The sequence below is a fragment of the Carettochelys insculpta genome, chromosome 18, assembly GCF_033958435.1.
Source record: "Carettochelys insculpta isolate YL-2023 chromosome 18, ASM3395843v1, whole genome shotgun sequence".
NCBI classification, from domain to species: domain Eukaryota; kingdom Metazoa; phylum Chordata; order Testudines; family Carettochelyidae; genus Carettochelys; species Carettochelys insculpta.
Window position 1 is genome coordinate 25855937 of NC_134154.1, and position 12378 is coordinate 25868314.

Below are 12378 nucleotides of genomic sequence, written 5' to 3' on the forward strand. Positions count from 1 at the left end.
TATAGTATTGGAGAATCAATTTTCTTTTTGGTTTGGTTACATGTCAGAAAGAAGAGATCGTGTACACTTATCACTATTACAGAACACAAGGGAAATTAGTCATGCTAAAATATATGCTAATAAAGGAACTCAAATTTTTCCAAGAGAGCACTGCAGGAAACAAAATTTGCAAAGAATTGACTTACAAACAGGAAGCCGCCTTCCACCCCTCAGCCTTCAAAAGGTTTTCAGTCACATGCCTGGGAATATTAAAGACATCATTGCTCAACATTTGTTGACAGACTCTGAGCGTCACCAAATTTAGTTGTTACCAATGTTAATTCAATGTGAAAGACAAGGCAGTAATGCATGCAGTGCTCCCATTATGTATATCAATCTTTAATATTCAATTTGAGTTCCTAATTGCTTCACTATCAATGTTCCAACCCACAGCAAATCCCTCCATGCCTCTGCTATTTGCTGGAGAGGGATCTGCTCTTTAAACCTTCAAAAGTAAACACTACCATTGGTAGTAATAGATACTGCAGAAAGATCTACAGTGCCTTTTGCCATAGAAGTAAATTTAAGATTGACAGTGATTTAAAAATCTCTTAAATGTGCTTTATACAAAAGCATAAATGAGTACATGCTTTATGATCTTCCCAGATATTTATTAGTGGTAATGGATATTAAACTGTATGATGTACATGCTCATACCTTTTCCCAATGTTAACCCACAGGTCAAATGAACTTAAAAAATATGAACCCAAAAGTTACCTGTGATCCGTTTACAATTTACTGTCTAAAGTATCTTCTGCCAAGAAACTAAATAATGCACCAGTAAGGGGATAGACTAGATAACCTAACAGGCGTTTTCCAGCTCTAACTTCTATGATTAATAATTTACAATTCACTGAATACATTTTTAATTATTCCTGTACACTGAGAAAAACTCCCTCCGGAACATGATCGTTTCTACAGCTCAAAGTGAAAATATTTTAGAGACCTATAGAAAAAAAAACCTAAAACCCTGGGGCATATGAGGCTCGTTCTCTCCTAAAAAGAATTTGTTTCTTACACTATGTTGATTAAATATCCTTTATCTATTTTACTTGAATTTAATTGTTCTCATTACAATATTTTAAAAACAATTTTTGAATTAATTTGGGGTGAAATTATTGTATCAATTTTAAAATTTTAGCAACAGGTTCCAGAAAACAGAATCAGTAGCAAATACCATCATCTGTGAGTGACCACCTTACGTATATGTTTTGAATGGTTGTATTGTCATACAGGTTCTAACACATAATGTGACTACATTCTAGATCAGCTGAGAATAAATTTAACATTCTCTTTCCTTCAGTAACACTGAAGCCATAACACCCCCCCAGCCAAAATGATGATTCTTCGCATGGCAGTCTGCTTCGCAGTTACCCAACCTGGTCTAGCAGTGAGCTCAACAGCTTGGGCCTATTTGACTAGCTGTTAATTGGCCTCTAGAAAAGCCAGACTGCAAAATGAAAATCTCTACAAACTGCAAGGCTAGAGAATAATTGTTTACCTCAATTACACATTAGAAGCTGTTTCCACCAATAGATGTGTTTTTTATTGCTCCTTAAAAACTATTTTAAATGGCTATAACCCTCTTAAAAAGTCTCCCAGGGATATGACAAATTAAGATAGAATAAGCATGACAAGTGTACAAGCTAGGGGTTTTTATTGGGCTGTAAATCAGCATTACCATTTCAGCCATGTATTGTCCTTGTCTTAGCTATTAAGACAATAACAACTGCACCTAGCATAAAAATGGCTTTGAATACCAGCAATCAAAGATGATTAACCATTATACAGCAGGTTTAAACACAGTGAAACCTCCATAAAATTGCTCCGTGCAAAATCAAGAGGGGGGAAAATACACCCAGATTTTACTTTGATTTGAACGTGGCAATTACTTTGTGAATCACATCATGTAATTTACTTCTGTGTTACACACAATGGAAAGATCAATACTCAGGAGAAACCCATCTGCAGTCTGTTCATTGGCGAACTCACTTTCAAGTACATTACACATGATCTGGCCATACCACTCAGTGAGAATTATTCAAATAAAGAAGTAATTACAATATTTGTTCCACGAAGTAAACCGAATAGTGCATTCTGGCATTTTGCTCATTTTGAAAACATTTATTCTCAAGAGAGACTTGCATAATGATTTCAGTACTTTTAATCAATGTTTTCCAAAAAAAAAAAAAAAAATTTTTGTTTTCTCTGTCATGTCTTATACCAGGTCAATTTTTGAGGGTAGGGTTGCATACACACCTTTGTTATTGTGGGGTACACATGAGCATTTGATTGTTTACATATCTGTTATTGCAGAACTGTTCAAGAAAGCAAGACTGAGTATCATACGTTGTTATCACATAACTGCATGTGAGTGCTGAATTTATTTTTGTAGAATTGTTTGAATTCTGGGCCATTGTCAATTCCCCCCTCCCCTTTTTACGCACTGCAGCTTTTTTGGGGAGAAAATATAAAGTTCTTTGCAGAAATTATCTCAGATGAGACTTAAAAGATTAAAGGCTGAACTGTGGGTTTCCAATCTTGAAAGTGTCCTCTACAAACAAAAACTTAAGGGAGATTCTGAAAAGGTAAAAATGGTAGGTATATGTCCAACTTCTTGGTGCAAATTAGACACGTAACTGCCCATTGCAACTTGGCCAACATCTTCTTTAGTGTTACGCTGATGAACATGTGAAAAATTTAGAGACACTCTAATTGCCTTGGAAGGAAGAGCCTGATTTTCAGAGGGCCTGAGCATCCACAATTATGATTAAATTTATAGAAGCAGTGGGTGCTCAACTCCCTGTGAAAATTATAGTCCTATTCTTTTACTGATGCAGTGATATTTTTTTCTCTCTTTTCAAACTTCCCTGGGGCTTCCTACATAATTAATTCACACACTTCCTGGTTTCCATTTTTCCTCCAAAGCCCCCTCCCCCTTGTTTTCAGCACTGTTGATAGCACTACTATACTCATCACGCAACCCCGTGTATTCACTCTTCTCATCTTCATCCAGGCATCAATATATCCTGCCAGTCCTTCTTCTACAATTTCTCTAAAATCTTGCCTTTCTGATCCATCCCTAACATCTTTCTCCAGCCTTGATTACAAAAACCTCCTTCTCTGTAGCTTACCTGCAACTTATCTTTGGTTTACTCTAAATGCTGTTGCTAAGATCAGCTTCCCCTGCTGGCACTCTTCTGTTTGAACCTGTCCTCTGCCTTTCACATCAAGTTCATGTTTCTTGTGTTCCCCATCAAGGCCACGCATGAATTCCACTCCTGTCTTTGTCTCTGTTCTTGATTCCTCCGCCACTCACACTCATGCTCTTCATTCTGCTCAGATCTCCCTTTTAATGCCTCTTTCTGCCAAGCCACGTCTCCCACTGAGAATTCTTTCTGGTATGCCAAATAGATTCCCCCTTTCCATTCAAATCCCACCAGGAAACCAACACCTTCTACCAAGGCTTAGCAATACGTGACCTATCAGCCTTTATATTTCCTGCAAAGTAATGGAGTAGCATCCTGGTGTCAGAGCATGGGAATCAGAAAAGCTGCACTGAAAAAAGGCTTTTTGTGCTGGTGAGGGAACTCTGTAGCAAGACTAAGTAAAAATGTGCACGATTCAGGCCAAGGCCCTCACTCTGCATATTTTGTGTCTATTGGAAGTGTCTCATTTATACTGAAAACCCCTAGGGACAGGGACCATATTGTCTTGTAGGACTGAACAGCACTCAGAACACTGCTCATGGTCAATAAACTACACCATTAAATGGGTTTTGTGTATATGGGAAAGTTTTACACATGATCCTTGTATAATTATAATTAGCATTAATACTAAAACACCACACACATACACACCCTCTCTCAGAGTAGACACTTTTTCCAGCATTAGAGTGGCTCACTTTAGTTCAGCTTAAATCCCCTCCCAAGTGATAGAAGCTAAAATGAACAAAGCCAGTCCTGCAGTGGAATGAGTGTGTCCACGCAGGAAGTTATACCAGTGCAACTGTTTTGGGACTGTACACAAGAACATAAGAACACCCATATTTGGTCAGACCAAACATCCATCTAGTCCAGTGTCCTATTTTCCAACAGTGGCCAGTACCAGGTGCTTCCGAGGGAATGAACAGAACAGGTCCCCATCAGATGATCCATTCACTGTCAGGCATTACCAGCTTTTGAGAAACAGATGCAAGGGACACTATTCCTAGTCATCAGCTATTGATGGACCTATCTAGTTTGTTTGTTTTTTTAAATCCTGTTATAGTACTAGCCTTCACAACATCCTCTGGCAAGAAACGTACATGGTTGAATATCTGTATTACAATTCTGTGGCAGACTATGAAAAAATACCCACGTGGGGCAATTAAAACAGAACAACACTTCTTTGAGATTTATATTAGTCTTATTTTATCTCGCTACAAAATAATTATAGCTATTTAGTAACTGGGATCCTGACCAAATGCACATTTCTCACCCTCGAAGCACAGTACCCACTCAGTCTCTGACTGCATTACCTGATACCCAGATAGTGCGAAACGTGTTTTAGCCAGATAGGCAGACTCAAAAACCTCCACCCACCTACTATCAACCAGGTTTCTCCTGCACTAGCATGGACCTGCTGTGGAAGAAAGCTCAGCAGAATGCAAAGAATGAGTAATGTTGTTCCCTTGTGCAGTTTTTGTTTGGTTCCCCCATTCCACTCTGGGTAGCAGAACGCTGCTGTTCCCATTGGTTCTCTGGTCGTTCACCCATACCAGCAGGGGAAAGGTGCACCCTAAAGGGCAACGTGCCTTCATGCAAGAGAAAAGGAGTTTACACCACAGTAGGGCAACAAGGGAGTATAAAAACAGACATGAGACTCAATGGTGACTAATCAGTGGAAACTGGGGGCACATACATAAGCAACTCCTACCAGGAGCAGCAGCCCTGGAGCGCCTTGTTGCCTGCAATTTACCTTTCTTGTTCCAACCACTCTGACATGGAGATACCGCTAGATCTTGTCTTTTAGAGAGAGGGACATGAAAAGGATTTGATACACGATACAGTCACAATGAACTGCACACTTTAAAAGAGAATCAAACATCCTTACCCTTGTTCTGTCCTCAATCTCATAGATGCGAAGCTGCATGGGAACATTAAAGCTATGCAGGATATTTCCACCAAACACCAGAGAATCTACTGGAGTATAAACTGCATGTATCCATCCTAAAGAGGAAAAGCAAAGAACTGAGAAGGCCTCACGCTATGTTGGATCACAAAGGAATTTATGATAAACGACAAATTCTCATAAACCCACCAAGGGAAAATACAAATATTAGTCCCATTCTGCAGTCAAAGAAACTGAGGCAATGAGCAACTAAAAGACTTGCTCAAGATCACACTTCAAGCACAACTACACTTGTAGTAGCAAGAGCGTGTTTGTGTGTGAATGATGATAGCTCCGGAGACTGAATTCTTCTGTTTACTCACAGACTGGCTGTAACCTTAAGGAGGCTGAGCAAGCTTCCCTTAAGCTGCTCCACCAATGTGAGTCAACCACAGCCCACAAATGAAAGAAAAGTTCACACTCCACGACCCATTTAGATCTTAGTCTCTCTGCACAAATCACGTTAACTGTGGTGGCAGGTTTGTGCTCTACAGCTGGATTAAAACACAGCAAACTTGTATCACACAGGCTCCTAAACAGCCATCAGATAGTAACAACTTCAGGTCAGTACCAGCCATCTTGCAGACTGAAAGCTCCACATCCCATTACTAATTCTTCAAAACAACTGAAAATCTTTTTACTTGGCAAGTCTTTGTGTTTCTCCACTACAGACAATGAGACTGCACACAACCCAATCCTGCAAAGAAATTTCCCACCACCAAATCAGATGAAGCCCTAACCGTTCAGGCAGCTGGCTCCTCTGCATTCCTTTCTCTGCCTGTCTGCAGTCATGTGATTAGCTGGCATATGGGGTACACAGGACTGTAGATTCAGATCTCAGCAGTTAAAGGAATCGATCCTACTAACAATCTGGGACCCCAGGAATTTGTAGCATTAATTCTTGCTTTAAACCAAAAGGATTTCAATTAATAAACCTGACAGCAGGAGCATAAAGGCCTGTCAATTTGTTCTTAACTCTGCACTGGTGTCCCTTACAACTGGGGAGGTTTTCATTCACCTCAGGGTCAGCAAGGCAGCAAGAAAATGTAACCTAAGCCTAGAAAGTGGACACTCCAGCTACTAGGCACAAAAGCATATCCCTTGCCACAGCTTGCACAACTGCTGGGTTATACCTGGAAAGCCCTCGAGCTACCATATATACCAGGACACTGGCTCACAGTGCTTTCACTGTCAAGCATTTAGTAAGAGAGGGACAGAGAAAAAAAATGTTAAAATGTTTTCCCCAGAAACACAAGGCTGGCTCTTCACACATTTTTCTGACTTTACAAATCTAATTCCATATGATGAATCCAATAAAGGGAAAATTACAGGTGCCCAATGGTAATAGTGACCGTGAGTTTTTATTACATCTTTCATACAGTCAGTATTGTAAATTCGACCACTGACTCACTCACAATCAACTAAGTTTGTGACTCCAAATCAATCAAGTTTCTTTCCTTCCTTGCAGAGGCAACTAATGCGAGAAATATATCCTCACCTTGGATAGGCATATGAAAAAAAACTGCTAAGTAGAGTAACTTAGTGGTCAGGGCAACAGACTGGGAAACAGGGCTCTCATGTTCTGCTCACCCATGTACACTTGGGAAGTCATCTAACGGCCCTGTGCTTCACCTTCCCCTCCTGGAAAAGAGGGATTGTATTTATACACTGGGTTGGATGAAAGCTGTAACTGATGCTGCCCACAAAACAACAACTGAGTAAAGAATATTTTGACACCTGTAATGGCCTTTTGGTGGATACATGCAACAGAATTATACAGCCTCTTCCCAAACAGATTAGTGCAGCATATGACATTAAATATATCAAGTAAACATCCACATGTCATTAAAAAAAAATTGGAAAAAATAAATGACCTTCCATTCCCTGGTCCATATGGAGTGCGAGAAAGAGAGGGATCCTAAATAAAGTCATGGAGCCTGGGGTCAAACACTAAGCTGCTACCCGGTCTCAGAGATCGACATGTTGGACAGAACGGGGTTATACCCGCCAAAGCAAGGTTAACCCACTCAGATGAAATAAGTATGATTATTTCCATTTTACATATAAGGAAACTGGGGCTCAAAAAGGTCACAGTAAAGTAGTGTCAGAGATGGGAACAGAACCCATGAGTCCTGACTCCCTGTCCCCTGATCGAATCATTAGGAAAAACTCCTTTCCTCACAACAGATCTCAACACAGAGGACTGTAAATACTGGATTTGATTGCTTTATTATAATGCTGTCAACTGTTTCAGGTTAAAACCTAGAAAGGGGTAAGCAGTGAGGTGGCAAAGTTTGCAGATGATACCAAGCTGTTCAGGATAGTCAAAACCAAAGTAGATTGTGAAGAACTTCAAAAAGATCGCAGCAAACTGAGTGATTGGGCAGCAAAATGGCAAATGAAATTTAACGTGGGTAAGTGTAAGGTAATGCACATTGGGAAAAATAACCCCAGTTATACATACAATGTGATGGGGGCAAATTTAGATACAACAGATCAGGAAAGGGATCTTGGAATTATAGTGGATAGTTCTCTGAAAACATCCACGCAGTGTGCAGCAGCAGTCAGTAAAACAAATAGGATGTTAGGAATTATTAAAAAAGGGATAGAAAATAAGACAAAGAATATCATACTTCCCCTATATAAAACTATGGTACGCCCACATCTTGAGTACTGCATGCAGATGTGGGCTCCTCACCTCAAAAAAGATATACTGGCGTTAGAAAAAGTTCAGAAAAGGGCAACTAAAATGATTAAGGGTTTGGAAAGGGTCCCATATGAGGAGAGGCTGGAGAGACTGGGACTTTTCAGTCTAGAAAAGAGGAGATTGAGGGGCAATATGATAGAGGTATATAAAATAATGAATGGTGTGGAGAAAGTGAATATTGAAAAGTTATTTACTTGTTCCCATAATATAAGAACTAGAGGACACCCAAATGAAATTAATGGGTAGTAGGTTCAAAACTAATAACATAAAATTCTTCTTCACACAGCACACAGTCAACCTGTGGAACTCCTTGCCAGAGGAGGCTGTGAAGGCCAGCACTCTAACAGAGTTTAAAAAAGAGCTTGATAAATTTTTGGAGGTTAGGTTCATAAATGGCTATTAGCCAAGCGTAAAGTATGGTGCCCCTAGCCTTTAGTCAAAGGCTGGAGACAGATGGCAGGAGACAAATCGCTTGATCATTGTCATCGATTCACCTCCTCTGGGGCACCTGGCATTGGCCACTGTCGGCAGACAGGATACTGGGCTGGATGGACCTTTGGTCTGACCCAGTATGGCCATTCTTATGTTCTTATGTTAAAACGTGCCAGGACCAAGCACCATCCCTACCAAGAGGGCAGGGGACTGGACTCGACCTCCTGAGGTCCCTTCCAGTTCTATGAGATGTATAGCTCCGTATTATTTTTATTATTAATTACTACTATTAATTATTATTGTTGTTATTATTATTGGAGATTTACAACTCTAATATAAAAATTCCTGAAATGAGGAGACTGCTATTAGCCATTCTATAACTATTGTTCTTCAAGATATGCTGCTCATGTTCCTTCCTTCTATTGTGGGTGTTTGCACACTCCAGTGCATGGTTGTCAGAGAGTTTTTACCTACAGCAGCATCCGTCATGGCAGCCTGAGTGTACCCTCTGCTGTCTCATGTATACCACACAGGCATAAGTGTCAAGCCAACCCACCCACCCATCCACTCCCTGAGTTCCTTCCTACTGGAATTACTCCAATAGAAATGGGCAGGAGAGCAAATCGTGGACATGGGTAAAACATCTAGAAGAACAACTGTTACAGAAAGGGATTTAATAATTTTTCTTCTTTGAGACACTGCACATGTCCATTCCAATGTGGGTGACTCACAAGCAATTCTATCTAGAGGCAGGATCATAATCTATTTGAACAAGGACTGGAAAACCAATTGTCCAAATTTAGCATCATCTCTAGATTGCTGAGAAATTGCATAATGCGAGCTAATTGTGTGACGTGGGCCAGGCTTTTGCTTTGCAACTATCTAACGCACGTAAGCCAGAAATGCTGCACAAGCCATTTGGGATCTAGCTGAATGACCAAGTACTTTACCTAGTGGTTCCAAACTAGCCAAGTGGTAACACAAACAAATACAACTGGACATGCACACTGAAATCCTCTCTGTGCAAACTAGATTGTCCTTCATGAGGTCCACATGTACAACAACAACTGAAATTAAGTTTTGGTCTGTTTTAGATGAGACACTGATACCCTTTCAACATCCAGGTTACGTCTACACAAGAGAGTTTTGTAGACAAAATTCATGGAGCGTCTACACACCAAATGCGCTTTGTTGACAGAAACTGTCGACGAAAAGGCTGCATAGACGCTCAGGGCCCTTTTGTCAACAGAGCAGATAAAAAAATCTATCCAGATTTATTGGCAGATGCGATCTGTTGACAGAACTTTTGTTGGAACATCTCTTCAGACAGTGGCTTCTGTAGACAGATGCTTCAAGTGTAGACGTAGCCCCAGGGCATGCAATCTTCTCCTCCCTTGTTACCAGGAGCCTTTGGGAGGAAGGTTGGTAAGTAAATTACACTCATCCCATACTATACAAGCACAGTTGGTTCCCAACTTTCTGCTCGTAGGTGAAAATTCATAAGAGGGACACCAAATTACCATTAAAATAGATGTAAAAGTCTCTGATTGGTTTCAAGTGCTCCTAGCTCAGCGGAGTGGCAGCATGTGGTGCTGCTTTTGAAAGATAAGTGAAACTTGGGCTGGGGTGGGTTGGGGAGGGTTAAAGACTGGGGGCATGTTGGGTCTGTGGGGGCTGACGGTGGTGTTAAGGCTGTGGTGGGTTGGGTCCCTGGGGCGGGTGGGTTAAGGCTGCTGAAGGTTGGGTGTGCCAGCTGGTGGGGGGGGGTGTCAGGCTGTGGCGGGCTTGGTGTGCGGGGCCAGCGGGGGGTTCAGACTATGGCAGGTTGGGTGTGCGGGTCCAGCGGGGAGGGGTCAAGCTGTGGCGAGTTGGGGCTGAGGGGTTCAGACTACAGCAGGTTGGGGCTGTGGGGCCAGTGGGGAGGTGTCAGACTGCAGCAGTTTGGGTGTGCGGGGCCGGCGGGGGGTCAGGCTGTGGTGGTTTGGGAGTGTGGGGCTGGTGGGGGGGGTCAGACACACCGGTTTGAGTGTGCGGGGCTGGCAGGGGGATTTCAGGCTGCGGCAGATTGGGGCCGTGGAGCCAGTGGGGTGGTCAGATTACGGCAGTTTGGGTGTGCAGAGCCAGCGGGAGGTTCAGGCTGCAGCAGGCTGGAGCCACGGGGAAGATGTAAAGCTCGTATGAGTGGGGGGAGTCCACTCATCTAGTGAACGAAGGTACGTATATGTGCCCCTCGTTTAAGCGAGTACTCATAAGTAAAGTACTTGTTTAACAAGGGATGAGTGTACTATGTTGATAGGAAAAGAGGAGACCAGCTTTGAAAGGAATGCTGGATGGGAATGAAGGCAGACTTTATCTATGTTTAAAAAAGTATACAGAGGATGTGCTACTAATGTCCTCAAATCCCAAGTCTTCTAGACAACGTAATGGCTATTTCAAATGCTACCGTCACTGAGAAGTGAAACAAAGAGCCAGACACTATAGGCATGAAAGGAAGATCCATCCGCACAATTAAGATTAAATTCAAGCTCTCTGGTGCAATAAGACTCTTCATGTGTGGAAACCTTCTCCAACCCCTTCAGAAATTTGACAACTATTGGACTGGAAAAAAAGAAGTGTTAATCCACATCAGCGAGAACTGCCGACAACTGCTATGTGAACTCTAACTAAGCTAACTGTTCATCTTGATGTTTCAGGTACGAAAAAAAAAAAACATCCAGAACATGCTGACAAGAATCAAGAATCGGGAGGACACCTTTCGTCCTAGACCACACAGGCTCAAAAAGGTCACAGTGAAGGAGTGTCAGAGATGACCAAGTAAGATGTCCTCGTTGATGGTTTCCTCTTATTTAGCAGTACCTCCTGCACCTCTCTAGAGCAGGTCTCGTCCACCAATGTTATACATGAAGTATAAACTGACAAGGGAAGAACCTCAAGATTGGGGTGGAAGAGTTGGCCGTGATTATGTGAAACTAAGGCTGTATGAAAGAGGAGCAAGAGAGGAACTGACGGATAGCCCTGACAATTGAGAAAAACAGTGCTCGTGGGGTCCAGCTAGGGAATCAATATAAGATAGCCTTCTTCTGTTTAACCTTGCACAGACTTCTGGGCAGAAGAGCTATCCGGGGGAAAAGTGTACAGTGGACAGACCCTCTGACTCTTGCAGTAAAAAAATAAATGTCAGTCAGCAAACCTGGACCATCACCTGCTCTGAAGCAGAATTACTGTAATTGTGTTTTGTCCTTTACTGCAAACAGATCCACGTGGAACCTGCCCCTGTGCTGCAAAATGGACCTTGCTACAACTGGACTAAGTGAGTACTCATGATGGTTAATTAAACTTACTCACTCTTGTGATCTGAAGGTGTATTCTGAGGGCCCCACCAGCAGCTGGTCCACCATAAGAAGTATAGAGTTACAGAAATAGATGGGTGAGAGCAAGACTACTGCCTAACACAGCAGTGAGGACTGGACTCGTCTCTGTTTGTTTACATAAAATATGGCTGTTATAGTCGCCTGTTATAAGGAACTCAGGCTCCCAGATGTGGTGAAAACAAAGACCGTATTCAAATAGGGTAAAATCAGCATTCCAATAAAGCTTGTTGGTTTGCAATGTGAAGGACAATCCACCAGTGGAATAAAACTTCCTCCCTGATAAGTTTAGCTTCTTGTCCTCTATATCCTGTGAGGCTGAAGCTGCATGCCCATATCACTCCCATAAGCCCCTACCTTTCCTTTTCCTTGGTAGCTACTACAAAGCAGCATGGAGGAGGAGGACTGTATGTCCCAGGAAGGGATTAAAAGCAGGCCAGAGGGACCCTATGCAAATCCAGCCAATGAGTGAGAGGCTTATAGAAAAGCAATCAAAGAGTGGCTTCCTGGGGCAGTCCTATTAGAAGGGGATGCTCAACAAAGCAGAGGACAATTGGATCCTGACCAGCAAAGGGGTAGGACTGGTTCCCTAAGAGAAACACCCGAGGTGGAGCGCAGCTAGGCAGGCTCAGGGGAACAGAGAGAGGTATCAGGCTGGAGCTTGCCTCCCATGCTATAAGC

General features: G+C 42.1%; 1 protein-coding gene across 8 annotated transcripts in view; it reads right to left on the reverse strand.

Moving 5' to 3' along the window:
• The window catches only part of KDM2B (lysine demethylase 2B), a 170920-nt gene that overhangs the window by 88990 nt on the left and 69552 nt on the right, over positions 1-12378 (reverse strand). For all 8 annotated transcript variants that reach the window (XM_075012803.1, XM_075012802.1, XM_075012808.1 and 5 more), the window contains one exon: positions 5134-5249. In XM_075012803.1, the coding sequence (XP_074868904.1) occupies positions 5134-5249 (116 nt within the window). The remainder of the gene's footprint in view (positions 1-5133; positions 5250-12378) is intronic.